At 44.3% G+C, this 27,699-nt stretch overlaps 1 protein-coding gene across 1 annotated transcript; it reads left to right on the top strand.

Moving 5' to 3' along the window:
- Positions 1-1,920: 1,920 nt before the first annotated feature.
- Positions 1,921-27,026, top strand: LOC311117859 (sodium- and chloride-dependent GABA transporter 1-like; the record flags this gene model as incomplete). Its single annotated transcript, XM_084192764.1, has 14 exons — positions 1,921-2,152; positions 4,399-4,533; positions 12,816-12,916; positions 16,408-16,517; positions 17,271-17,403; positions 18,957-19,091; positions 19,343-19,446; positions 19,818-19,942; positions 21,029-21,141; positions 21,493-21,624; positions 21,842-21,944; positions 24,406-24,506; positions 25,672-25,839; positions 26,931-27,026. The coding sequence occupies 14 exons, from the start codon at positions 1,921-1,923 to the stop codon at positions 27,024-27,026; spliced, it is 1,788 nt and encodes a 595-aa protein (XP_084048890.1).
- Positions 27,027-27,699: the final 673 nt, after the last annotated feature.

Below are 27,699 nucleotides of genomic sequence, written 5' to 3'. Positions count from 1 at the left end.
TTTGCTTTTCAAACCAATGAGATCATACGGTCCAAACAAATGGCATTTTCATAATTTCTCCTCTCTTTACCCTGTTTCTTTTACAATGTGGAGAACCATTATTTTCTCTTCTGTGATTTTGTTTGGTGTATCCAACTCATACAAAAGACTAGCTTAATCGCAGATGAATAATTGTGCCATTGTGCCAATAGCAGCCGTACTTCTGTTCTAAATTATTAGTAGCAAGGTGACACAAAAGATGTATCTTTGAAATGGTAATTGGAAAAAAACATTTTGTCAACAGGACAAATTGCCCATGAGCTAAAAACTCCCAGATAGGCCTAAATTGGCCATGCGCTGAAAAGCAAAGAGTTTTACATTTGAATAGAGAAAGTAAAGTATGAAGAAGGGCATAAAGATGATAAAGCAAAGAAAAATATAACAAACAAATACTTTAGGCCATTTTCCAAGGATATTGCCATGAAAATAAACATGCACATTTACCAAACCAAAGAACATTTCCAAGAAGTACCGTAGGACAAAAGTTTGCAATTGAATACATTTACATTTGAGCCAGACAAACATAACTATCAGCCTATTGAAGTTTAAGTGAAGCTCTCATATGTCCACTACAATCATCAGTCCATCTGTATAGAGGCATTGTGAGAGGTTGCTCATGATGATGACTTTATTGAATCCATTAGGAAAATCTAGGATAATCTAGGATCAGATAGGCCTAAATTGCCCATGCGCTAAAAAGCATACAGTTTTACATTTGAATAGAGAAAGAAAGTAAAGTATAAATAAGATGAAAAATCAAGGACATTTCTTTTAAAAACACTTTAGGCCATTTTCAAAGGATATTGCCATGAAAATATGCACATTTACCAAACCAAAGTGGATTTCCAAGAAGTACCGTAGAACATTTGAGCCAGACAAACATATCTTATAGCCTACTGAAGTTTAAAGACATGCTCCGGAACTTTGGCGACTACTAAGTATTTTTTAAACCTCCCGCTTTGGGCTGGATGTGTCAATGTGGAGTTCATACATGCATAATCTATGAGAAGAATTACTGTTTTACAAAATCCCTAGTTTGAAAATGACTGTTTTTCTGGAAGCTGTGCCGCGGCATTTTCCCTACATATTCCCCACGTGTGCCAGCCTCCTAGCAATTCGAGTTCTAGCCAATGAGCTTCAACCCTTCGCCATTTGAGTGACAGATAGCAAGATGTACACACAGCAGAGTGAGCGAGAGAGAGCAATCATGTGGTGCGCATATCTGCACATATGTGATGTAGTAAGCAATTGAATCCATTAAGAAAATATATATTTTTTACGTATTTCTGCATCTTTGTAGACAGACTTACAGTATGTCACAAACCTTACATACATAGTGCATTACACATAGACATACGAGGGGGCACTAATGGCCAAACTCAATATCTTTGAATTGATTATGCCCCCATACGAATACACATTAGTGTATGTCGTCATTGAGGGTTCAGAGTTAGCATGAATGCACTACAACTCACAGTTATCTATCTATCTATCTATCTATCTATCTATCTATCTATCTATCTATCTATCTATCTATCTATCTATCTATCTATCTATCTATCTATCTATCTATCTATCTATAGGCTAGCTAACTACTTATCTGTTTCTGTGTCATACATCTACCATAAATTCGCCAGTCAATGAGATTAAACTCTGTTGCTTCACAGCTCCACTTCATGTCCAGTGTCTCCATCTCCCTGCGAAGTACACTGGCAAAGGACCAAAAGGACCAAAAGGACCAAACGTACTAACTGAGGCTCAATTTGACCATACATCATTTGACCATACGTGGTGGACCGTACGTAGTGGACCCTATCAGATTATGAGGACCGGCGGTTCGACTTGAGTGAACCGTGGTCCAGTGAACCGTGGTCCCACCCTATGGGGAAGACTGGTAAGAGCACCGTGGACCTCAACTCCCCGACAGAGGTCAAACAGGCAGTCCCATTCGAGGTCATGGAGACGCCCACAGATGGCGAGGAGAAGGAGGAAGTACTCCCTGACAGGGGCTCTTGGAAGGGCAAGTTTGACTTCCTGTTGTCATGCGTGGGCTATGCCATCGGCCTGGGGAATGTCTGGCGGTTCCCTTACCTGTGCGGCAAGAATGGAGGAGGTAAAATAAACAGTGAGGGGAGGTAGGCCATTTTGGCGTCTGGGAAAAATCATTGTTACAGGCTTTGAAATAGTGAGATTTCAAGGGTGCCTGAAGAAGCACCCCTTGAAATGTCTGGCACCCCTTGAAACTACAAATTTCAAAATATCATCAGTATAAAGCACAACATATTGAGCACTGTTTGATGAACTAACACATTGTGCCCAAAAATTGTTTTTAAGAAACATGCTATTTAATATTGTGGGTGTCCAGAGTCCACATTTGCTTTAATGTGAATTATGGGGCCCTGGATTTTTCTAGAGTCCCAGTGGTTGAGAACCCCTGATATTATAATAAGGGCTCATTAATTCATGTGGACTTGATGAACTAACCAGTTCAGTTGAATGCCAAAACTGCACCAAGATGGCTGCCTAGCTTCACATTTTCCAACATAAGGAGATAGCAGTGCTGTATGGCACTGACCTGGTTTTGTAGGCCTGGTCCCAAGCTCTGCTCTGCTGTTAAGGTCACAGGCCTTACTGAATTAGATATAATGTTCCATAGACAGTTTTTACATTACTGTACATGGAACTTGTAGGATGTGTAATATGACATAGAAAATGAACAGACATTGCAAAAAAGGAAGCTTTCAATTAATACACTTGGCTATCCATCTTATTTTGTTTTATGCAACCTGAGTGAGAGAAAATCTAAACATGTAATTAAAACAACTGCATGGAATGTACCATGATGATTATTTAATGACCAACCTTGATTTATTATTGATTAGCATATTGTTAATAATGAAATTGACATTAGCAAACATCTATATTTCATCACAATGTACACTGTGCTAGTAAGCTGCATCATATTTATGGACTATTGAGGTCACTTTCTGTGTAAGTGAGCAAATAATTACAAATATATTTTTCATGAGGACTAGATACATAACATCAACAGTGTTAGTGTTCACAGAAACTAAAAAATGTGACAGTGTTTTTCAAGGTAAAATATCCTTAAAGTGTAACGAATACCACCTTTCTTGGGGTCCAGAGGACCGAGTTTGAGAAACACTGATGTAATATGTTGATAATGTGTTGTATTGCACAGTCCCCTTGTTTTCATGCATAGTTCATTCTATTGGTTTCTGTAGACGTCATATATTTGACTAGTTCCACCATCCATCAGGGCTCAGGTCTATATGTAAGCATATGCATATGTTACTGTCTGTGTCCTACATCCAACTTCTCCTTTGGAGATCAATTAAGTGTTTTGAATTCAATTCAATATGGATATCCATATAGCCCTTGCAGGAGTATGCTTGTTTTGCACAGCAGCGTGTCCCTGTGCAGGGAGTTGACACTTGATATAGAAATTGTGAGTTTGGTTGTGTGCACTGGATGATTTGTCAGCCAAGTTTACCATCAAAACTGAACGGGTCATGTCATCCCACTGGGCAGACACTGATTGAATCAGCGTTGTTTCCACATCATTTCAATGAAATAACGTTGAGCCAACGTGGAATAGACGCTGAATTGACTTCTGTCCTCAGTGGGATGGGACTGCTAGTTTGTTAATCACATGTGATGAAGCTGCTGTACAAATCACACACTTCTGAAATCACCTATCCATAAATACACTATCTAAAACTGATTGAATACTGGCCATTTAATGTCTTAACCACATCTGAGTCTCAATCCTCCAACCTTCTCTCAAAGTGTGCACTTGCACACGCCCCATGGTAAAAACCACAGGAGGCTGCTAAGGGGAGGACGGCTAATAAAAAAGGCCGGAACGGAGCAAATGGAATGGCATCAAACACATGGAAACCATGTGTTTGATGTATTTGATACCATTCCATTAATTCCGCTCCAGCCATTACCACGAGCCCGTCCTCCCCAATTAAGGTGCCACCAACCTCCTGTGGTAAAAACTGTCTCCAGAACAGGAGGTTGGTGGCACCTTAATTGGGGAGGACGGGCTCGTGGTAATAGCTGGAGGAGAACGGATTCAAATGCATCATCCTTCCTGGCCATTATTATGAGCCGTCCTCCCCTCAGCAGCCTCCTGTGGCTCCAGACAGTGCTTCCACCAATCCTTTAATGCTTTTAAAATCCATGATAGTGATTGCACACTTTGAGAGAATGATGGAGAATGGGGATGCAGTCTGTAAGTAAAAGTGTAAACACAAATGAAAGAGGATATATTTGGTGTAAATGTGAAACACACTTTCTGTTGTGTCACACTGTGCCCTGGTCATGTGACAGGGGCTTTCCTGATCCCGTACTTCCTCACCCTGGTGTTTGCTGGCATACCTCTGTTCCTGTTGGAGACTTCACTGGGCCAATTCACCTCGGTTGGGGGGTTGGGGGTGTGGACCAAACTAATGCCTATGATGAAAGGTGAGATACAGTGGGCAGAACAAGTATTTGATACACTGCCGATTTTGCAGGTTTTCCTACTTACAAAGCATGTAGAGGTCTGCAATTTTTATCATAGGTACACTTCAACTGTGAGAGATGGAATCTAAAAAAAAAATCCAGAAAATCACATTGTATGATTTTTAAGTAATTAATTTGCATTTTATTGCATGACATAAGTATTTGATACATCAGAAAAGGAGAACTTAATATTTGGTACAGAAACCTTTGTTTGCAATTACAGAGATCATATGTTTCCTGTAGGTCTTGACCAGGTTTGCACACACTGCAGCAGGGATTTTGGCCCACTCCTCCATACAGACCTTCTCCAGATCCTTCAGGTTTCGGGGCTATCGCTGGGCAATACGGACTTTCACCATTAGCTCTGACAAATTGAAAACCCTAGTCATTGGCGACTCCATTACCCGCAGTATTAGACTTAAAACGAATCACCCAGCGATCATACACTGTTTACCAGGGGGCAGGGCTACCGACGTTAAGGCTAATCTAAAGATGGTGCTGGCTAAAGCTAAAACTGGCGAGTGTAGAGAGTATAGAGATATTGTTATCCACGTCGGCACCAACGATGTTAGGATGAAACAGTCAGAGGTCACCAAGTGCAACATAGCTTCAGCGTGTAAATCAGCTAGAAAGATGTGTCGGCATCGAGTAATTGTCTCTGGCCCCCTCCCAGTTAGGGGGAGTGACGAGCTCTACAGCAGAGTCTCAGCACTCAATCGCTGGTTGAAAACTGTTTTCTGCCCCTCCCAAAAGATAGAATTTGTAGATAATTGGCCCTCTTTCTGGGACTCACCCACAAACAGGACCAAGCCTGACCTGCTGATGAGGGACGGACTCCATCCTAGCTGGAGGGGTGCTCTCATCTTATCTACCAACATAGATAGGGCTCTAACTCCTCTAGCCCCACAGTGAAATAGGGTGCAGGCCAGGCAGCAGGCTGTTAGCCAACCTGCCAGCTTAGTGGAGTCTGCCAATAGCACAGTCAGTGTAGTCAGCTCAGCCATACCCATTGAGACTGTGTCTGTGCCTCGACCTAGGTTGGGCAAAACTAAACATGGCGGTGTTCACCTTAGCAATCTTATTAGGATAAAGACCTCCTCCATTCCTGCCATTATTGAAAGAGATCGTGATACCTCACATCTCAAAATAGGGTTACTTAATGTTAGATCCCTCACTTCAAAGGCAGTCATAGTCAATGAACTAATCACTGATCATAATCTTGATGTGATTGGCCTGACTGAAACATGGCTTAAGCCTGATGAATTTGCTGTGTTAAATGAGGCCTCACCTCCTGGTTACACTAGTGACCATATTCCCCGTGCATCCCGCAAAGGCGGAGGTGTTGCTAACATTTACGATAGCAAATTTCAATTTACAAAAAAAAAAATGGCGTTTTCGTCTTTTGAGCTTCTAGTCATGAAATCTATGCAGCCTACTCAATCACTTTTTATAGCTACTGTTTACAGGCCTCCTGGGCCATATACAGCGTTCCTCTCTGAGTTTCCTGAATTCCTATCAGACCTTGTAGTCATAGCAGATCATATTCTAATTTTTGGTGATTTTAATATTCACATGGAGAAGTCCACAGACCCACTCCAAAAGTCTTTCGGAGCCATCATCGACTCAGTGGGTTTTGTCCAACATGTCTCTGGACCTACTCACTGCCACAGTCATACTCTGGACCTAGTTTTGTCCCATGGAATAAATGTTGTAGATCTTAATGTTTTTCCACAAAATCCTGGACTATCGGACCACCATTTTATTACGTTTGCAATCGCAACAAATAATCTGCTCAGACCCCAACCAAGGAGCATCAAAAGTCGTGCTATAAATTCTCAGACAACACAAAAATTCCTTGATGCCCTTCCAGACTCCTTCTGCCTACCCAAGGACGTCAGAGGACAAAAATCAGTTAACCACTTAACTGAGGAACTCAATTTAACCTTGCGCAATACCCTAGATGCAGTTGCACCCCTAAAAACGAAAAACATTTGTCATAAGAAACTAGCTCCCTGGTATACAGAAAATACCCGAGCTTTGAAGCAAGCTTCCAGGAAATTGGAACGGAAATGGCGCCACACCAAACTGGAAGTCTTCCGACTAGCTTGGAAAGACAGTACCGTGCAGTACCGAAGAGCCCTCACTGCTGCTCGATCATCCTACTTTTCCAACTTAATCGAGGAAAATAAGAACAATCCAAAATTTCTTTTTGATACTGTTGCAAAGCTAACTAAAAAGCAGCATTCCCCAAGAGAGGATGGCTTTCACTTCAGCAGTAATAAATTCATGAACTTCTTTGAGGAAAAGATCATGACCATTAGAAAGCAAATTACGGACTCCTCTTTGAATCTGCGTATTCCTCCAGGGCTTAGCTGTCCTGGATCTGCACAGCTCTGCGAGGGCCTGGGATCGGGAGAGACACTTAAGTGTTTTAGTACTATATCTCTTGACACAATGATGAAAATAATCATGGCCTCTAAACCTTCAAGCTGCATACTGGATCCTATTCCTACTAAACTGCTGAAGGAGCTGCTTCCTGTGCTTGGCCCTCCTATGTTGAACATAATAAACAGCTCTCTATCCACCGGATGTGTACCAAACTCACTAAAAGTGGCAGTGATAAAGCCTCTCTTGAAAAAGCCAAACCTTGAACCGGAAAATATAAAAAACTATCGGCCTATATCGAATCTTCCATTCCTCTCAAAAATTTTAGAAAAAGCTGTTGCGCAGCAACTCACTGCCTTTCTGAAGACAAACAATGTATACGAAATGCTTCAGTCTGGTTTTAGACCCCATCATAGCACTGAGACTGCACTTGTGAAGGTGGTAAATGACCTTTTAATGGCGTCAGACCGAGGCTCTGCATCTGTCCTCGTGCTACTAGACCTTAGTGCTGCCTTTGACACCATCGATCACCACATTCTTTTGGAGAGACTGGAAACCCAAATTGGTCTACACGGACAAGTTCTGGCCTGGTTTAGATCTTACCTGTCGGAAAGATATCAGTTTGTCTCTGTGAATGGTCTGTCCTCCGACAAATCAACTCTACATTTCGGTGTTCCTCAAGGTTCCGTTTTAGGACCACTATTGTTTTCACTATATATTTTACCTCTTGGGGATGTTATTCGAAAACATAATGTTAACTTTCACTGCTATGCGGATGACACACAGCTGTACATTTCAATGAAACATGGTGAAGCCCCAAAATTGCCCTCGCTAGAAGCCTGTGTTTCAGACATAAGGAAATGGATGGCTGAAAACTTTCTACTTTTAAACTCGGACAAAACAGAGATGCTTGTTCTAGGTCCCAAGAAACAAAGAGATCTTCTGTTAAATCTGACAATTCATCTTGATGGTTGTAAAGTCGTCTCAAATAAAACTGTGAAGGACCTCGGCGTTACTCTTGACCCTGATCTCTCTTTTGACGAACATATCAAGACTGTTTCAAGGACAGCTTTTTTCCATCTACGTAACATTGCAAAAATCAGAAATGTTCTGTCCAAAAATGATGCAGAAAAATTAATCCATGCATTTGTTACTTCTAGGTTAGACTACTGCAATGCTCTACTTTCCGGCTACCCGGATAAAGCACTAAATAAACTTCAGTTAGTGCTAAATACGGCTGCTAGAATCCTGACTAGAACCAAGAAATTTGATCATATTACTCCAGTGCTAGCTTCCCTACACTGGCTTCCTGTTAAGGCAAGGGCTGATTTCAAGGTTTTACTGTTAACCTATAAAGCGCTACATGGGCTTGCTCCTACCTATCTTTCCGAGTTGGTCCTGCCGTACATACCAATACGTACGCTACGGTCACAAGACGCAGGCCTCCTAATTGTCCCTAGAATTTCTAAGCAAACAGCGGGAGGCAGGGCTTTCTCCTATAGATCTCCATTTTTATGGAACAGTCTGCCTACCCATGTGAGAGACGCAGACTCGGTCTCAACCTTTAAGTCTTTACTGAAGACTTATCTCTTCAGTAGGTCATATGATTGAGTGTAGTCTGGCCCAGGAGTGTGAAGGTGAACGGAAAGGCTCTGGAGCAACGAACAGCCCTTGCTGTCTCTGCCAGGCCGGTTCCCCTCTCTCCACTGGGGTTCTCTGCCTCTAACCCTGTTACAGGGGCTGAGTCACTGGCTTGCTGGTGCTCTTTCATGCCGTCCCTAGGAGGGGTGCGTCACTTGAGTGGGTTGAGTTACTGACGTGATCTTCCTGTCTGGGTTGGCGCCCCCCCTTGGTTTGTGCTGTGGTGGAGACTTCTGTGGGCTATACTCGGCCTTGTCTCAGGATTGTAAGTTGGTGGTTGAGGATTTCCCTCTGGTGGTGCGGGGGCTGTGCTTTGGCAGAGTGGGTGGGGTTATATCCTTCCTGTTTGGCCCTGTCCGGGGGTTTCTTCGGATGGGGCCACAGTGTCTCCGGACCGCTCCTGTCTCAGCCTCCAGTATTTATGCTGCAGTAGTTTATGTGTCGGGGGGCTGGGGTTAGTTGGTTATACCTGGAGTACTTCTCCTGTCTTATCCAGTGTCCTGTGTGAATTTAAGTATGCTCTCTCTAATTCTCTCGTTCTCTCTTTCTCTCTGAGAACCTGAGCCCTAGGACCATACGTCAGGACTACCGGGCATGCTGACACCTTGCTGTCCCCAGTCCGCCTGGCCTTGCTGCTATTCCAGTTTCAACTGTTCTGCCTGCGGTTACGAAACCCCTACCTGTCCCAGACCTGCTGTTTTCAACTCTTAATGATCGGCTATGAAAAGCCAACTGAGAGACCTGAGCCCTAGGACCATACGTCGGGACTACCGGCCGTGGTGACTCCTTGCTGTCCCCAGTCCGCCTGGCCTTGCTGCTATTCCAGTTTCAACTGTTCTGCCTGCGGTTATGGAACCCCTACCTGTCCCAGACCTGCTGTTTTCAACTCTTAATGATCGGCTATGAAAAGCCAACTGAGATTTATTCCTGATTATTATTTGACCATGCTTGTCACTTATGAACATTTTTGAACATCTTGGCATGGTTCTGTTATAATCTCCACCCGGCACAGCCAGAAGAGGACTGGCCACCCCTCATAGCCTGGTTCCTCTCTAGGTTTCTTCCTAGGTTTTGGCCTTTCTAGGGAGTTTTTCCTAGCCACCGTGCTTCTACACCTGCATTACTAGCTGTTTGGGGTTTTAGGCTGGGTTTCTGTACAGCACTTCGAGATATTAGCTGATGTAAGAAGGGCTATATAAAATAAAATTGATTGAAAAAATTGATTGATTTCAGCTCCTCCAAAGATTTTCTATTGGGTTCAGGTCTGGAGACTGGCTAGGCCACTCCAGGACCTTGAGATGCTTCTTACGGAGCCACTCCTTAGTTGCCCTGGCTGTGTGTTTCGGGTCGTTGTCATGCTGGAAGACCCAGCCATGACCCATCTTCAATGCTCTTACTGAGGGAAGGAGGTTGTTGGCCAAGATCTCGCGATACATGGCCCCATCCATCCTCCCCTCAATACGGTGCAGTCGTCCTGTCCCCTTTGCAGAAAAGCATCCCCAAAGAATGATGTTTCCACCTCCATGCTTCACGGTTGGGATGGTGTTCTTGGGGTTGTACTCATCCTTCTTCTTCCTCCAAACACGGCGAGTGGAGTTCAGACCAAAAAGCTATATTTTTGTCTCATCAGACCACATGACCTTCTCCCATTCATCCTCTGGATCATACAGATGGTCATTGGCAAACTTCAGACGGGCCTGGACATGCGCTGGCTTGAGCAGGGGGACCTTGCGTGCGCTGCAGGATTTTAATCCATGATGGCGTAGTGTGTTACTAATAGTTTTCTTTCAAACTGTGGTCCCAGCTCTCTTCAGGTCATTGACCAGGTCCTGCCGTGTAGTTCTGGGCTGATCCCTCACCTTCCTCATGATCATTGATGCCCCACGAGGTGAGATCTTGCATGGAGCCCCAGACCGAGGGTGATTGACCGTCATCTTGAACTTCTTCCATTTTCTAATAATTGCGCCAACAGTTGTTGCCTTCTCACCAAGCTGCTTGCCTATTGTCCTGTAGCCCATCCCAGCCTTGTGCAGGTCTACAATTTTATCCCTGATGTCCTTACACAGCTCTCTGGTCTTGGCCATTGTGGAGAGGTTGGAGTCTGTTTGATTGAGTGTGTGGACAGGTGTCTTTTATACAGGTAATGAGTTCAAACAGGTGCAGTTAATACAGGTAATGAGTGGAGAACAGGAGGGCTTCTTAAAGAAAAACTAACAGGCCTGTGAGAGCCGGAATTCTTACTGGTTGGTAGGTGATCAAATACTTATGTCATGCAATAAAATGCAAATTAATTACTTAAAAATCATACAATGTGATTTTCTGGATTTTTGTTTTGGATTCCGTCTCTCACAGTTGAAGTATACCTATGATAAAAATTACAGACCTCTACATGCTTTGTAAGTAGGAAAACCTGCAAAATCGGCAGTGTATCAAATACTTGTTCTCCCCACTGTATGTTGAAAATCCACCCACATATTGACGGATAGTCTAGGTAAGTGATTGATTGTGGTTGATGGTTTGATTACATTAATTAGACAATTAAAGAATGCATATAAAGTTGAAGTCGGAAGTTTACATACACCTTAGCCAAATACATTTAAACTCAGTTTTTCACAATTCCTGACATTTAATCCTAGTAAAAATTCCCTGTTTTAGGGCAGTTAGGATCACCACTTTATTTTAAGAATGTGAAATGTCAGAATAATAGTAGAGAGAATGATTTATTTCAGCTTTTATTTCTTTCATCACATTCCCAGTGGGTCAGAAGTTTACATACACTCAATTAGTATTTGGTAGCATTGCCTTTAAATTGTTTAACTTGGGTCAAACGTTTCGGGTAGCCAGGGCTTTGTGATGGCCACTCCAATACCTTGACTTTGTTGTCCTTAAGCCATTTTGCCACAACTTTGGAAGCATGCTTGGGGTCATTGTCCATTTGGAAGACTCATTTGCGACCAAGCTTTAACTTCCTGACTGATGTCTTGAGATGTTGCTTCAATATATCCATATCATTTTCCTTTCTTATGATGCCATCTATTTTGTGAAGTGCACCAGTCCCTCCTGCAGCAAAGCACCCCCACATCATGATGCTGCCACCCCGTGCTTCACGGTTGGGATGGTGTTCTTCGGCTTGCAAGTGCCCCCTTTTTCCTCCAAACATAACAATGGTCATTATGGCCAAACAGTTCTATTTTTGTTTCATCAGACCAGAGGACATTTCTCCAAAAAGTACGATCTTTGTCCCCATGTGCAGTTGCAAACCGTAGTCTGGCTTTTTTATGGCAGTTTTGGAGCAGTGGCTTCTTCCTTGCTGAGCGGCCTTTCAGGTTTTGTCGATATAGGACTTGTTTTACTGTGGATATAGATACTTTTGTACCTGTTTCCTCCAGCATCTTCACAAGGTCCTTTGCTGTTGTTCTGGGATTGATTTGCACTTTTCGCACCAAAGTATGTTCATCTCTAGGAGACAGAACGCGTCTCCTTCCTGAGCGGTATGATGGCTGTGTGGTCCAATGGTGGTTATACTTTCGTACTATTGTTTGTACAGATGAACGTGGTACCTTCAGGCGTTTGGAAATTGCTCCCAAGGATGAGCCAGACTTGTGGAGGTCTAAAAAATGTTTTCTGAGGTCTTGGCTGATTTCTTTTGATTTCCCCATGATGTCAAGCAAAGAGGCACTGAGTTTGAAGGTAGGCCTTGAAATACATCCACAGGTACACCTCCAATTGACTCAAATGATGTCAATTAGCCTATCAGAAGCTTCTAAAACCATGACATAATTTTCTGGAATTTTCCAAGCTGTTTAAAGGCACAGTCAACTTAGCGTATGTAAACTTCTGACCCACTGGAATTGTGATACAGTGAATTAATCTGTCTGTAAACAATTGTTGGAAAAATTACTTGTGTCATGCACAAAGTAGATGTCCTAACCGACTTGCCAAAACTATAGTTTGTTAGCAAGAAATTTGTGGAGTGGTCGAAAAACAAGTTTTAATGACTCCAACCTAAGTGTATGTAAACGTCCGACTTCAACTGTACATACAAATGCAACACATTCAAAATCATTAAGGAGTCAAGCTCATTGTAGTTCATAAAAAATTATAACAGAATAGATATACACATATCCCAAAGACAAATAATAGTTAACTATAGCAGTTCATAGTTAGTTAACTATTTGTTTGTTAATACTGACCTCTTTCTCTCTCTCCCCCTATAGGGGTTGGTCTGGCCTCAGTGGTGCTCTCCTTCTGGCTCAACATCTACTACATTATCATCATCGCCTGGGCCCTCTACTATCTCTTCAACTCCTTCAGAGCGGTAGGTGACATCACCACACTAATCACACTGCATTATCATCATCGCATGGGCCTCTGCTATCTCTTCAACTCCTTCAGAGCAGTAGGTGACATCACCACACTAATCACACTACATTATCATCATCGCATGGGCCCTCTGCTATCTCTTCAACTCCTTCAGAGCGGTAGGTGACATCACCACACTAATCACACTACATTATCATCATCGCATGGGCCCTCTGCTATCTCTTCAACTCCTTCAGAGCGGTAGGTGACATCACCACACTAATCACACTACATTATCATCATCGCCTGGGCCCTCTACTATCTCTTCAACTCCTTCAGAGCGGTAGCTGACATCACCACACTAATCACACAACATTATCATCATCGCATGGGCCCTCTGCTATCTCTTCAACTCCTTCAGAGCAGTAGGTGACATCACCACACTAATCACACTACATTATCATCATCGCATGGGCCCTCTGCTATCTCTTCAACTCCTTCAGAGCGGTAGGTGACATCACCACACTAATCACACTACATTATCATCATCGCATGGGCCCTCTGCTATCTCTTCAACTCCTTCAGAGCGGTAGGTGACATCACCACACTAATCACACTACATTATCATCATCGCCTGGGCCCTCTACTATCTCTTCAACTCCTTCAGAGCGGTAGGTGACATCACCACACTAATCACACTACATTATCATCATCGCCTGGGCCCTCTACTATCTCTTCAACTCCTTCAGAGCAGTAGGTGACATCACCACACTAATCACACTACATTATCATCATCGCATGGGCCCTCTGCTATCTCTTCAACTCCTTCAGAGCGGTAGGTGACATCACCACACTAATCACACTACATTATCATCATCGCATGGGCCCTCTGCTATCTCTTCAACTCCTTCAGAGCGGTAGGTGACATCACCACACTAATCACACTACATTATCATCATCGCCTGGGCCCTCTGCTATCACTTCAACTCCTTCAGAGCGGTAGGTGACATCACCACACTAATCACACTACATTATCATCATCGCATGGGCCCTCTGCTATCCCTTCAACTCCTTCAGAGCAGTAGGTGACATCACCACACTAATCACACTACATTATCATCATCGCATGGGCCCTCTGCTATCTCTTCAACTCCTTCAGAGCGGTAGGTGACATCACCACACTAATCACACTACATTATCATCATCGCATGGGCCCTCTGCTATCTCTTCAACTCCTTCAGAGCGGTAGGTGACATCACCACACTAATCACACTACATTATCATCATCGCATGGGCCCTCTGCTATCTCTTCAACTCCTTCAGAGCGGTATGTGACATCACCACACTAATCACACTACATTATCATCATCGCCTGGGCCCTCTGCTACCTCTTCAACTCCTTCAGAGCGGTAGGTGACATCACCACACTAGAAAGCAGTAGCCCAGTCAAATCAAATCAACATTTATTGGTCACGTGCACACGGTACAGTGAAATTCTTGCTTGCTAACTCTCCTCAACAATGCAGTAAAATATCTGTCCCAAATCTTTGTGCTGTCTTGCCAACTTCCACGGTCATTGACTCCTATGGTCATAGCCTGGTTCCAGATCTATTTGTGCTCTGTTGCTGACTCAGCAGAAAGCACAAACAAATCTGGAACCAGGCTATGGAATAAGCAGGAGTATATTCTTTGCTGTGACTTCATAGCTTAACTTACTGTGGTCCTCTGTAGCTCAATTGGTAGAGCATGGCGCTTGTAACGCCAAGATAGTGGGTTCGATCCCCGGGACCACCCATACGTAAAAATGTATGCACACATGACTGTAAGTCGCTTTGGATAAAAGCGTCTGCTAAATGGCATATTATATTATTATATTATTATAACTATGTGACCTGACCAGAAATAAGTGTGGGTTGAATACGTTATAGGCTATAACTAACAAATGCTCTAAGAAATACGCAGGCCTTAGTCAGACTTAGTCAATAGAGTTTCTGAGTAGTTCACTTAATAGTGTTCTGATTCCTGTGGTTCACTGTGGCTGTTCATTTTGTTTCTACACAAAGACCTGAGACAGAGTTATTATATCTGTACAGACGCTCTCCATCACCAGTCTCCTCACACCAGACAGGAGCACAAAGAGATGGGTCAGGAGTGTGAGGGGAGAGAGAGAGAGAGACAGAGAGAGAGCGAGAGAGAGAGAGCGAGAGAGAGAGGGAGAGGGGGTAGAGAGAGAGAGGGAGGTGGAGGTAGAGAGAGAGAGAGAGAGAGAGAGAGAGAGAGAGAGAGAGAGAGAGAGAGAGCGAGAGAGAGAGAGCGAGAGAGAGAGGGAGAGGGGGTAGAGAGAGAGAGGGAGGTGGAGGTAGAGAGAGAGAGAGAGAGAGAGAGAGAGAGAGAGTAGGAGAGAGAGAGAGAGAGAGAGAGAGAGAGAGAGAGAGAGAGAGAGAGAGAGAGAGAGAGAGAGAAGAGAGAGAGAGAGAGAGAGAGAGAAAGAGACATCACTGAAATGAAGCAGACAATCTGAGACACTAAGAGCTTTCCACTCAGAAGTGGTGTAGAAATACATATATGATGATGACCTGAGAGAGCAGACAAGAAAATAAAATGGTTCCAAGCACAGAGAGTACCTGAGACTCCATTACGGGTTCTTTAATCTCGGTTAACCCAGAACTACAAACTTGCGTAATTTGGTCAGATACATGGTCTGTCCACGGGAGAATGGTGTTTTTAGTGGTTTGTAGCCTAAAGTAACAACAATTTATGAAAACGCTATTATGTTCTTTGAAAAAAAATCATTAATATACTAATGTTACCTAAGACCTTCATAAATATAACCAAAGGATTGTTTGCAGCAATAGTGCAGCAATTAGATACAAGGTGGAAAGACCTTTAGTTTCTATATGACAATGAAAACTCTGCACTCATTGACTTCAATTAAATTCAAATGACTCTATTTTCTTGTGAGGGAGCTTCTTGTGTGGAATGGTTCCTATGACAAACAAACAGCACATACAAATAATATCTAACAGGCAGTAGAGGACAGGACATAGGGGAAACAAGTTGCTCACTCCATCATAAAACTAACCGGGCTTTAGATTACTACCATAATAGTCTCCTCTAACAGCCAGCTCTGAGCCTGGGGATGAGGTTACTACCATACATCATTGATTACTACGCTACTGTATGAGTTAAATAGCTCTCTGCTCTCCAATGTTCTCCTTTAGGCAATGGACAATGCTAATGCCTGGTTGTTCTAATCCTTCCGTCCCTCCCTCCCCCCCTCCCTCCCCCCCTCCCTCCCTCCCTCCCCCCCCTCCCTCCCTCGCCCCCCCCCCCCCCCCCTCTCTCTCTCTCTCTCTTTCTCTCTCTGTCTATCTATCCGTCTGTCTGTCTGTCTGTCTGTCTGTCTGTCGGTCTTTCTCTCTCTCTCTCCTTTCTTTCTCACCCTCTGTCTCTCCATCTCCTTCTCTCTCTCTCCATCCATCTCTGTCTCTCTCTATCTGTCTCTAGGATTTGCCGTGGGAGGGTTGTGATAACCCCTGGAACACAGAGAAATGTTTCTCCAACTACAGTTTGACAGACACCACCAACCTCACCAGTGCTGTCACTGAGTTCTGGGAGTACGTCAAAACATTTATTTTTATTTTAACACTTTAATTGTGGTGTTTCTAATGGTTTTTCATTTTTACATCTAGCCTACATTATCATAAATTAATGAAAATGCTATTATGTTCTTTGAAAAAAAACATTAATATACTAAAGACTTTCATAAATACAACCAAAGGATTGTTTTTCCGATAGCATACATGAAATGTATTTATTAGACTGTTAGAATGTTGACGTCCAAAAGACACATCATTGGCTGGAAGTGGGGTCCCTCGAGGCCTGGCATTTCAAGTGTTAAACTTCTATCATTTATCACTGAGTCGTGTGAAAAGCATGGGATAAAATATGTAAAATGTGTGTGTGTATACTACATTTGTGTGTGTGTATTGACAATGTGTGTGTGGGTGACCAGAGAGTGTGCATAACTGTTTGTTTGTGTGTGAGTGGCCTGTCTGTCTGTATGCGTGTGTGTGTGTTCATGTGTGTATAACCTGTCCAAAAGTATGTATGCATGTGTCTGTGTGACCCAGGTGTGTGTGTGTGACTGCACTGACCAGTGTGTGTGTGACTGCACTGACCAGTGTGTGTTTGACTGCACTGAACAGTGTGTGTGTGACTGCACTGACCGGTGTGTGTGTGACTGCACTGAACAGTGTGTGTGTGACTGCACTGACCGGTGTGTGTGTGACTGCACTGACCAGTGTGTGTGTGACTGCACTGACCAGTGTGTGTGTGACTGCACTGACCGGTGTGTGTGTCCCGTCCAGGCGGAACATGCACCAGCTGTCCAGTGGTCTGGAGGAGCCTGGTGAGGTGCGCTGGCCCCTGGCTGGAACTCTGGCCCTGTCCTGGATCCTGGTCTACTTCTCTATCTGGAAAGGAGTGGAGTGGACAGGGAAGGTCAGACCTCTTGCTCTTATTTCTACTCTCGTTATTTTTTCCTTCTCTCTTTTCTTTCATGTCTCTTTCTCTCTCTCTTTCCGTCTCTTTTTCCATCTTGATGCTTTTGTCTCTGTCAGAGGCTGATGTGTATGCGGTGGTGGAGTCAGGCGCAGGACACAGAGGATAAGTAAAGACGACTTTACTAGAACACGAAATACGCACGAAAATAAACGTCTCCAACACTGGAGGGAAAAACACCACATGCGTAAAATGACACAATGAGTATAACACCGACACAAGGCATCCAAGACACGCGGACAATAACATACAAAGACAAAACATAAAACAGGGGAACTTATACGTGACATAATCAATACAGAATACGCAACAGGTGTACCCACTAGACATGACAAAACAAACATCGAAAACATCAAGCGGTAGTAGCTAGTACTCCGGGGACGACGAACGCCGAAGCCTGCCCGAGCAAGGAGGAGGAGCAGCCTCGGCGGCATCCGTGACAGTCTCGGTCTCTCTTTCTGTCTCCTTATGTCTGGGTGACTCTGTTTCCATCTCTCTCTCTGTCTCTGGCACTCATGGTATTTAATGAAAAATTCTCCTCATTTGGAAGACACATCAACCACAATACAATTGATAGAATGGCTAAATCCATTTCAGCATCATCATATACTATAGTTCAACCCTGATATATGCAGCAGGCCACAGCTACCTTCCATGACTGTAACCTGGCAACAAACAAATGCAATAACAACTTTGTTGAGTTAGGGGGGTGTTAAATTAATGCTCACTTTTTAAGAATATAAATGTATGAGCAAAGAACACATCTACATATTCTTCTCCGAGGGTAATTGGAATTTAATGTCAACCGCACAAAGCAGAAAATTTATTCCCCCAAGGCCCTGGCCTTGATGGAATTGACCAATTAAACACAATCATTATTTGACAAAGCGCAAAGCACAGGAGAGGAAGGTGAGGCAGGTGAGCAGGAATTAAAATGTTTCAGTCCCTAATGGTGAATGTTTCAGTCTGCTCATGTACCATTGAGGCTGGAAGTTCACCCTCAATTAGTTTTTTTAAGTTAGTCAACTACCCACCTTTTCACTCCTCACCAATGCACCATGTCTGTTCTTCAGGTGGTCTATTTTTCTGTACCCTATCTGTTATTCAGGTGGTCTATTTCTCTGTACCCTATCTGTTATTCAGGTGGTCTATTTCTCTGTACCCTATCTGTTATTCAGGTGGTCTATTTCTCTGTACCCTTTATGTTATTCAGGTGGTCTATTTCTCTGTACCCTGTCTGTTATTCAGGTGGTCTATTTCTCTGTACCCTATCTGTTCTTCAAGTGGTCTATTTCTCTGTACCCTATCTGTTATTCAGGTGGTCTATTTCTCTGTACCCTATCTGTTATTCAGGTGGTCTATTTCTTTGTCCCCTATCTGTTCTTCAGGTGGTCTATTTCTTTGTACCCTATCTGTTCTTCAAGTGGTCTATTTCTCTGTACCCTATCTGTTCTTCAGGTGGTCTATTTCTTTGTACCCTATCTGTTCTTCAGGTGGTCTATTTCTCTGCCACGTACCCTTACTTCATGCTGTTTATCCTGTTTTTCCGTGGGGTCACTCTCCCTGGGGCCAAGGAGGGCATCCTCTTCTACATCACCCCCGACTTCAACAAACTCCTCAAGTCTGAGGTACGGTAGCCCCTAAGAGTCACACACTCACAGACCATGTGTCTAGGCACACACTCAAATGTCAACAGGAAAAATAAGAAATGTTTAATGTCTTGAAATGTGAAAACTGTCCTTGAAAAATGTGTGTGTGTGTGTATTTCGGTATGTCTTTGTGAGTGTGTGTGTGTTTCGGTATGTCTTTGTGTGTGTGTGTGTATTTCGGTATGTCTTTGTGAGTGTGTGTGTGTGTTTTTGTCTGACTACTCTCCCAGGTGTGGCTGGACGCTGCCACTCAGATCTTCTTCTCCTATGGACTGGGTCTGGGTTCGCTCATTGCCTTGGGAAGTTACAACTCCTTCAACAACGATGTGTACAGGTAAGAAACCCCCACAGCCTCTCCTTTATGCCTTATGCCCCTGTTAGTGACCCACTGGTTTCAAACCTGGGTCTCTTGTCATGTGTGCATCAAGACTGTTAGCCCTCTGAGCTAAAGCCTGTGCATTTTCTCAGGGAGCTAACGCACATCTTCAGGTAAGGCTCATCAAACGACTTCTGTTACATGTTAAAAACCTAGATGATGGAACCATTCTATTTGCTTTGATTCTATACTTCTGGGTTACACTCCATCGTTCCTCTCGCTTTCATTTGTTCTGTCCTTTTCTTGTTATTGTCTTCCGTGGTGTTCCATTATGGTGTCCTGTCTCCTTACCAATACCAAACATGGGTTGTGTTTTTCTCTCCTGTCAGGGACTCCCTCATCGTGTGCTGTATAAACTCCTTCACCAGCATGTTTGCGGGCTTCGTCATCTTCTCCATTGTGGGCTTCATGTCGTACATCACCAAGAAGCCTGTCCAGGAGCTAGCTGCCTCAGGTACAGTACAGTTAACTCACCCTACTGCAGCATTCACTGCTATTGGCATCAGAGTCAGCTGTTCCTGATTAACACTATAGAGTCAACCCGAGCTGTACTGCCCTGGTCTAATTACTCATCCAACATAGTTGCTGGAACAGTGCTGGAAAGGACAATGTCAAAATAAAATATAAAGGATGTTCAGACTCTACAGCAGGGGTGTCAAACTTATTCCACAGAGGGCCGAGTGTCTGCGGGTTTTTGGTTTTTCCTTTCAATTAAGACCTAGACAACCAGGTGAGGGGAGGTCTTTACAAATTAGTGACCTTAATTCATCAATCAAGTACAAGGGAGGAGCGAAAACCTGCAGACACTCGGCCCTCTGTGGAATGAGTTTGACACGTTTCCTTTAGTGTCAATCTAGCACTGGGTATCTTCTTCTTGATACAGTAAAAGTAATTAATTGATTAATGCCACTGATTGGCCACAGACTCCACTCACCTTTTGCCTGAGTGTCTGAATAAGTCCCTGATCAGAGGGGAAGAATGAAAATCAGCAGCACTTCTTCTGACATAAGAGAAAAGTGATCATAGTGCTCCTAATCAACTAATCAATTGAAAAAGGAAGCCAAGTATAGTATTGGTTTCTTAGATACATGTAAGATACAATACAGGACTGAAGTTATATCACTTTGTCAGGAACATCAAAACATAAGCGTTTTATTCAACAGAAGAGATTTCATATGGTACAATAATTATTATGGTGTGCATTACTGTGTCCATTTGAGTGTGAGTATGCACTGTGGGCTGAGGCTCACTGATGTACTGTTATGTGTAACTCTAGGCCCAGACTTAGCTCACTGTGTTTGGGGTGGTGTCTAACTCTAGGCCCAGACTTAGCTCACTGTGTTTGGGGTGGTGTGTAACTCTAGGCCCAGACTTAGCTCACTGTGTTTGGGGTGGTGTGTAACTCTAGGCCCAGACTTAGCTCACTGTGTTTGGGGTGGTGTCTAACTCTAGGCCCAGACTTAGCTCACTGTGTTTGGGGTGGTGTGTAACTCTAGGCCCAGACTTAGCTCACTGTGTTTGGGGTGGTGTCTAACTCTAGGCCCAGGCTTGGCGTTCTTGGCCTACCCCCAGGCTGTGACTCAGCTGCCCATGTCCTCCCTGTGGGCCATCCTGTTCTTCTCCATGCTGATGATGCTGGGGCTGGACAGCCAGGTGAGGATCCCACCTAGAGTCAAGTGACTCCCAGATAACTACCAAGGGAAGAGAGGTGTTAGTGGGAACCAGACAGACAACAGACAAGCCAACATTACAATTCCTTACAGTAGAACAAAGAGAAAACAGAACGGCAGGTGGACATGTGACAAGTGGCTTGTTGCTACCGAGTAGATGTTGCATAGAATTCCCACTGATATTTCAATTTTCAACGGAATGCACAAAAAGTGAGTGTCCAGGTGACCCTGCAGAAGCTAGCGAGCCTGTTAGAGGTCTCTGGTGCAAGACCTGAGTGAACCAACGTGTGTGTGTGTGTGTGTGTGTGTGTTAACCTGTGTGCTCTGCCTGTAGTTCTGTACTGTGGAGGGCTTCATCACAGCTCTGATGGATGAGTTCCCCATGGTGCTGAGGAAGAGGAAGAAGGTCTTCATCCTTGGCGTCTGTCTCATCTCCTTCCTCATCGGCTTCTCCAACATCACACAGGTAACACAGTGTGTGTGTGTGTGTGTGTGTGTGTGTGAATGTGTGTGTGGATTGTGTGTGTGGATGTACTGTATGTTTAGGGTTAGCGTTTGTGTGAGTGAATGTGTTTATGCGTCTTTGTGTGTATATTTGTGTGTGTATGAGGGCGTGCCTGTGTGTGTGTGTGTGTGTGTGTTTAGCCTTTTAACAAGCCTCTATGGCTGCGATGCTTCCCCAGGGTGGTCTGTACGTCTTCAAGCTGTTTGATTACTACTCTGCCAGCGGGATGTGCCTCCTCTTCCTTGTCTTCTTTGAAACCGTCTCCATTTCCTGGTTCTATGGTAGGACACAGTCAGCTTCTATACTATTAGGAGAATATAGGATCTATCGTTGTAGGCACTTTTCTTATTTTCTACAAGCATACATCCCGTTTAAACACTATCCATTTGTACTGCTACAGTTAATAATAATAATACATTTTATTTTAAGTGCTTTTCACGACCCCCAAAGTATCTTTACAAGAAGATCAGCAGGATAGAAAGTAATACAATCACATATTAAAATAAGTAAGTATATAAAAGTACACTAAACATGATGACAGACACCGCCTGGTATAGAGGTCCTGGATGGCAGAAAGCTTGGCCCCAGTGATGTACTGGGCCGTACACACTACCCTCTGTAGTGCCTTACGGTCGGAGCCCGAGTAGTTGCCATACCAGGCGGTGATGCAACCAGTCAGGATGCTCTCGATGGTGCAGCTGTAGATCCTTTTGAGGATCTGAGGACCCATGCCAAATCTTTGAGGTGGAAAGGCTTTGTCGTGCCCTCTTCACGACTCTCTTGGTGTGTTTGGACCATGATAGTTTGTTGGTGATGTGGACACTAAGGAACTTGAAGCTTTCAACCTGTTCCACTACAGCCCCGTCGATGAGAATGGGGGCGTGCTCAGTCCTCTTTTTTTTCCTGTAGTCCACAATCATCTCCTCTGTCTTGATCACGTTGAGGGAGAGGTTGTTATCCTGGCACCACACGGCCAGGTTTCTGACCTCCTCCCTATAGGCTGTCTCATCGTTGTCGGTGATCAGGCCTACCACTGTTGTGTCGTCGGCAAACTTAATGATGGTGTTGGAGTCGTGCCTGGCCATGCAGTCATGGGTGAACAGGGAGTACAGGAGGGGACTGAGCACGCACACCTGAGGGGCCCCCGTGTTGAGGATCAGTGTGGCAGATGTGTTGTTACCTACCTTTACCACCTGGGGGCGGCCCGTCAGGAAGTCCAGGATCCAGTTGCAGAGGGAGGTGTTTAGTCCCAGGGTCCTTAGCTTAGTGATAAGCTTTGATGGCACTATGGTGTTGAACGCTGAGCTGTAGTCAATGAATAGCATTCTCACGTAGGTGTTCCTCTTGTCCAGGTGGGAAAGGGCAGTGTAGAGTGCAATAGAGATTGCATCATCTGTGGATCTGTTGGGGAGATATGCAAATTGGAGTGGGTCTAGGGTTTCTGGGATAATGGTGTTGATGTGAGCCAGCCTTTCAAAGCACTTCATGGCTACAGACGTGAGTGCTACGGGTCAGTAGTCATTTAGGCAGGTTACCTTAGTGTTCTTGGGCACAGGGACTATGGTGGTCTGCTTGAAACATGTAGGTATTACAGACTCAGTCAGGGACATGTTAAAAATGTCAGTGAAGACACTTGCCAGATGACAGACTGACCAGGGAGAACACTAAACATAAGAACAGACTGACCATGGAGAACACTAAACACGATGACAGACTGACCAGGGAGAACACTAAACATGATGACAGACTGACCAGAGAGAACACTAAACATAAGAACAGACTGACCATGGAGAACACTAAACATGATGACAGACTGACCAGGGAGAACACTAAACATGATGACAGACTGACCATGGAGAACACTAAACATGATGACAGACTGACCAGGGAAGTGAACTAGACAGAGGATAAAAGCTAAGACAACAGAGAATCCAGGTAAGCCTGTGTGAAGAGGTGTGTCTTTAGTGGGACTAGAATATGTGTATGGATTGTGAGGTTCTGACATGGAAAGGGAGGGAGTTCCAGAGTTGGGGAGCTGCACTGCTAAAAGCCGGGTCTCCCATGGACCGGAGCGGAGTCTGGCGTGAGAGATGGTGATGAGGCCAGTGTCAGAGGAGCCGGGTGGGAGTGTAAGGGTGCAGGAGGTCAGTAAGGTATGTGGGCGCCAGTCCATTGAGTGCCTTTATAGGTGAGCATGAGCAATTTAAAGATGATCCTGTATTGAACTAGGAGCCAGTGGAGTTTGATGAGGGTGGGGGTGATGTGGTCCCCAAGGTCTGGTGTGTGTGAGGACTCAGTTGAAGTTTGAATATGTTGAAACTGGGTCAATCCACAGGGTTAGTGGAAAATAATAAAGGAAAATATATTTTTCAGCATGATAATGCATGATATACATATCTTTATCAAATATATTTTCCTTAATTATTTTCCACTAACCCTGTGGATTGACCCAGTTTCTTGATGAGGGAGTTAGAGCCCATGAGCATGATCTCAGTTTTGTCGTAATTTAGTTTTAAAAAGTTATTGCTCATCCAAGTCTCACACGGAGACAACAAAGGTTAACTACCGAGACAACAAAGGTTAACTACCGAGCTAACTCGAAATCACATCAACAGTCCCACTTGGGATATAGCCTACAGATAACTTTTGGGATGTCTTGACATAATCTATAAATCGTCACCTTGTGTAGTTTGTTCAATGCACTCTCTCCTCTCTCTTTCTCTCTCTCTCTCTCTCTCTTAGGAGCTGATAAGTTCTATGGGGACATTGAAGAGATGATCGGCTATCGGCCCTGTGGCTGGTGGAAACTCTGCTGGAAGTTCTTCACTCCGGCAATCTGCCTGGTAACTGCCATTTCCATTCAGGCTTCTCATTGGTTGTCAATGTGTTTAAATCCCCAGGGAAATCATACCAAACCCTGCATCTCAGAAACACTGGTTGCGTCCCAAATGGCATCCGATTTCCTATATTGTGCATTATGTATTTATTTTTTTCCAGCTTCCAGGAATTGTGAATAGATCCTTGCGACATGGGGCTGTGCATTATCATGCTGAAACATGAGGTGATGGCGGCTGATGAATTGCCCTACAATGGGCCTCAGGATATCAGTATCTCTGTGCATTCAAATTGCCATAGACAAAATGCAATTGTGTTCGTTGCCCGTAGCTTATGCCTGCCCATACCATCACCACACCGCCACCATGGGGCACTCTGTTCACAACGTTGACATCAGCAAACTGCTCACGACGCCATACACGTGGTCTGCGGTTGTGAGGCCGGTTGGACATATTGCCAAATTCTCTGAAACGACATTGGTAGAGAAATTACCATTCAATTATCTGGCAACAGCTCTGATGGACATTCCTTTAGCCAGCATGCCAATAGCAGGCTCCCTTAAAACTTGAGACATCTGTGGCATTGTGTTGTGTGACAAAACTGCACAATTTAGAGTGGCCTTTTATTGTCCCCAGCACATGGTGCACCTGTGTAATGATCATGCTGTTTAATCAGCTTCTTGATATGCCACACCTGTCAGGTTAATGGATTATCTTGGCAAAGGAGAAATGCTCACTAACAGGGCCGAACTTCTCTTATCTGGCCGGCTGGCCGAACTTATGCTATCTGGCCGGCTGGCCGAACATGTCCTACCTGTCCGGACTGACTTGTCCTGTCTGGCTGACTTGTCCTATCTGACTGGCCGGCCAAACTTATCCGGGCTGATTTGTCTTACCTGGCCAATTTGTCCTATCTGACTGGCCAGATAGGATAACCTCTTGTCCTATCTGGCCGGCTTGTCTTATCTGGCCAGCCGTCGGACTTGTCCTATCTGGTTGACTTGTCCTATTTGACTGACTTGGCCTATCTGGCCAGCCGGCCAAACTTATCCTGGCCAGCCGGCCAGATCGGCTTGTCCTATCTCGCCGGCCGGTGTTGGGAGATCTGGCTGCGATGCAGTCGGCCTGGAGCATCACCTATTTTAATGTGAGGTAAATGTTTCTGTGTGTGCAGGGAGTGTTTACCTTCAGTGCCATTGAGATGACCCCCCTGACCTTGGGGAAGTACGTGTACCCGGCATGGGGGCAGGGGATTGGCTGGGTCATGTCTCTGTCATCCATGGTTCTGGTGCCGGGCTATGTCATCTACATGTTCTGCACCTCCAAGGGCGGCATCAAACAGGTACACAGTCAACCAGCAGATCCCACATTGCTCCATATCATTCCCCTTTGGCCCTAACCCCTCGATATTAGCATGTCTGTAATGTCTGGATAGGTAGATGCTTGCACCATATTGCTTCCACTATACAGATCTGCAAATATCGAGGGTTGGGGCTAAGGGGAAGGGGTAGAGAGAGAGATTGGGGACTGGCTAGACATCTCTACCTCTCTCAGTTGTTCTCTCCTTCTGTCTCTTTCTCACTCTGATCCAATTATTATTATTATTATTATTATTTTTATATCCCTCTATGACTCTCTCTCTCTGTCCCCCCCCTCTCTCTCTCTCTCTCTCTGCCCCCCTCTCTCTCTGCCCCCCCTCTCTATGCCCCCCATCTCTGCCCCCCCTCTCTCTCTGCCCCCCCCCCATCTCTGTGTCCCCTCACACTCTCTCTCTCTCTGCCCCTCACTCTCTATGTCCTCTTACTCAGTCTCTCTCTCTCTCTGTCCCCTCACTCTCTCTCTCTCTCTCTCTCTGTCCGCTCACTCACTCACTCTCAGTCTCTGATCACCGACTAAGTAGACTGACTGATCTACAAATCACCTTGGATCCTTAATAACTTTTAAATATGATTTGTAGATCAGACAGTCTGCTTAGTTGGTGATCAGCTACTGAGTAGAATTGATGCTCTCAAACACGACCTTCATCTCTGTATACACCTCTTCCTCTCTCTCCATTTTCCCCCTCACTCCACCTCTTTCACACATGAGAAGAATAAATAAATTGCTCTAGCTATGAAACGTCAAATATCAAATAACAGCCCCATTATAATGGAAAAGATCACCTTTATGCTGTAGTCAAAAGGAGACCTGGGTTCAAATGGCATTTGTGCATGATTGAGCTTGCCTGGCACAATAAACCAATAGAATAGTCCCAAAAGATGGGCAAACACTACCCAACTGGAATTCCAGGTGGGCTGAAAGAAACCCTCAACATATTTTAAAGATTTCAAAGGCTATTTGAACCCAGGTCTGGTTGAAAGTATTATGAGAAATCACCTTTAAACTGTAGTTGAAAGTATCCCTCATTGCTGGTTCCCTGTCTGTCCTGAACAGCGTTGGCACAAGATGACCACCAGCGCACCATGGGAACATGCTGCCGTCACACACCAGAATTCACACACAGGAAGTGTGGGCGAAGCCGCCGTCTAACTGGGAATAGAATACAGTTGACTCCTGGGCACTGATCTAAGGTCAGTTTAGTGCTTCCCTGCTAATGGTTAAGATGAGGATTTTTGGGAGGGTAAACCGATCCTAGATTTGTGCCTACAGACAACTTCCACCCAGAATTACTGAATGCGCCGGACACCTAGTCAACACAGGGGTGTATTCACTAGGAACCAAACTAACCAAACGGAACCCAACAGAAGCAAACAGACTGAAACGGGGAGTGACCTACCTGAATTTGTCCAATAGAAACTATTGTTTCTGTTAGGAGTAAACGATTTCTGTTGTGAAACGTTTTGCAACTATTTGCTACGGTCTTGCTCTAATGAATACACCCCAATATTCAAACAGAGAAAGGCATCATGGGAGATGCCCTGGCCAAAATGCATCCATTCCATATGTATCCTCTGGAACTGAATGGTCACATAATATAATGGACAATATTATTGAACAATACAATATTTTCTTCTTCTATTGTATGCTGCTGTATACAATTCATAAGGTGACACCTACTTCTTCAAACAATGATCTATGCAAAGTCATTGTGGCCCACTTCGGCTTACGAACAAATACAAAGCATTTTATAAAGTATCTGAATACATTGAAAAATATATTTTTTATTTTAATGTTTTATGGCTGTTTCTTCTATGATGCAGTA

This window comes from Coregonus lavaretus (assembly GCF_964263955.1).
Source record: "Coregonus lavaretus genome assembly, contig: HAP1_SCAFFOLD_1362, whole genome shotgun sequence".
Classification (NCBI taxonomy): domain Eukaryota; kingdom Metazoa; phylum Chordata; class Actinopteri; order Salmoniformes; family Salmonidae; genus Coregonus; species Coregonus lavaretus.
This window is presented reverse-complemented; position numbering and strand designations above follow the sequence as displayed.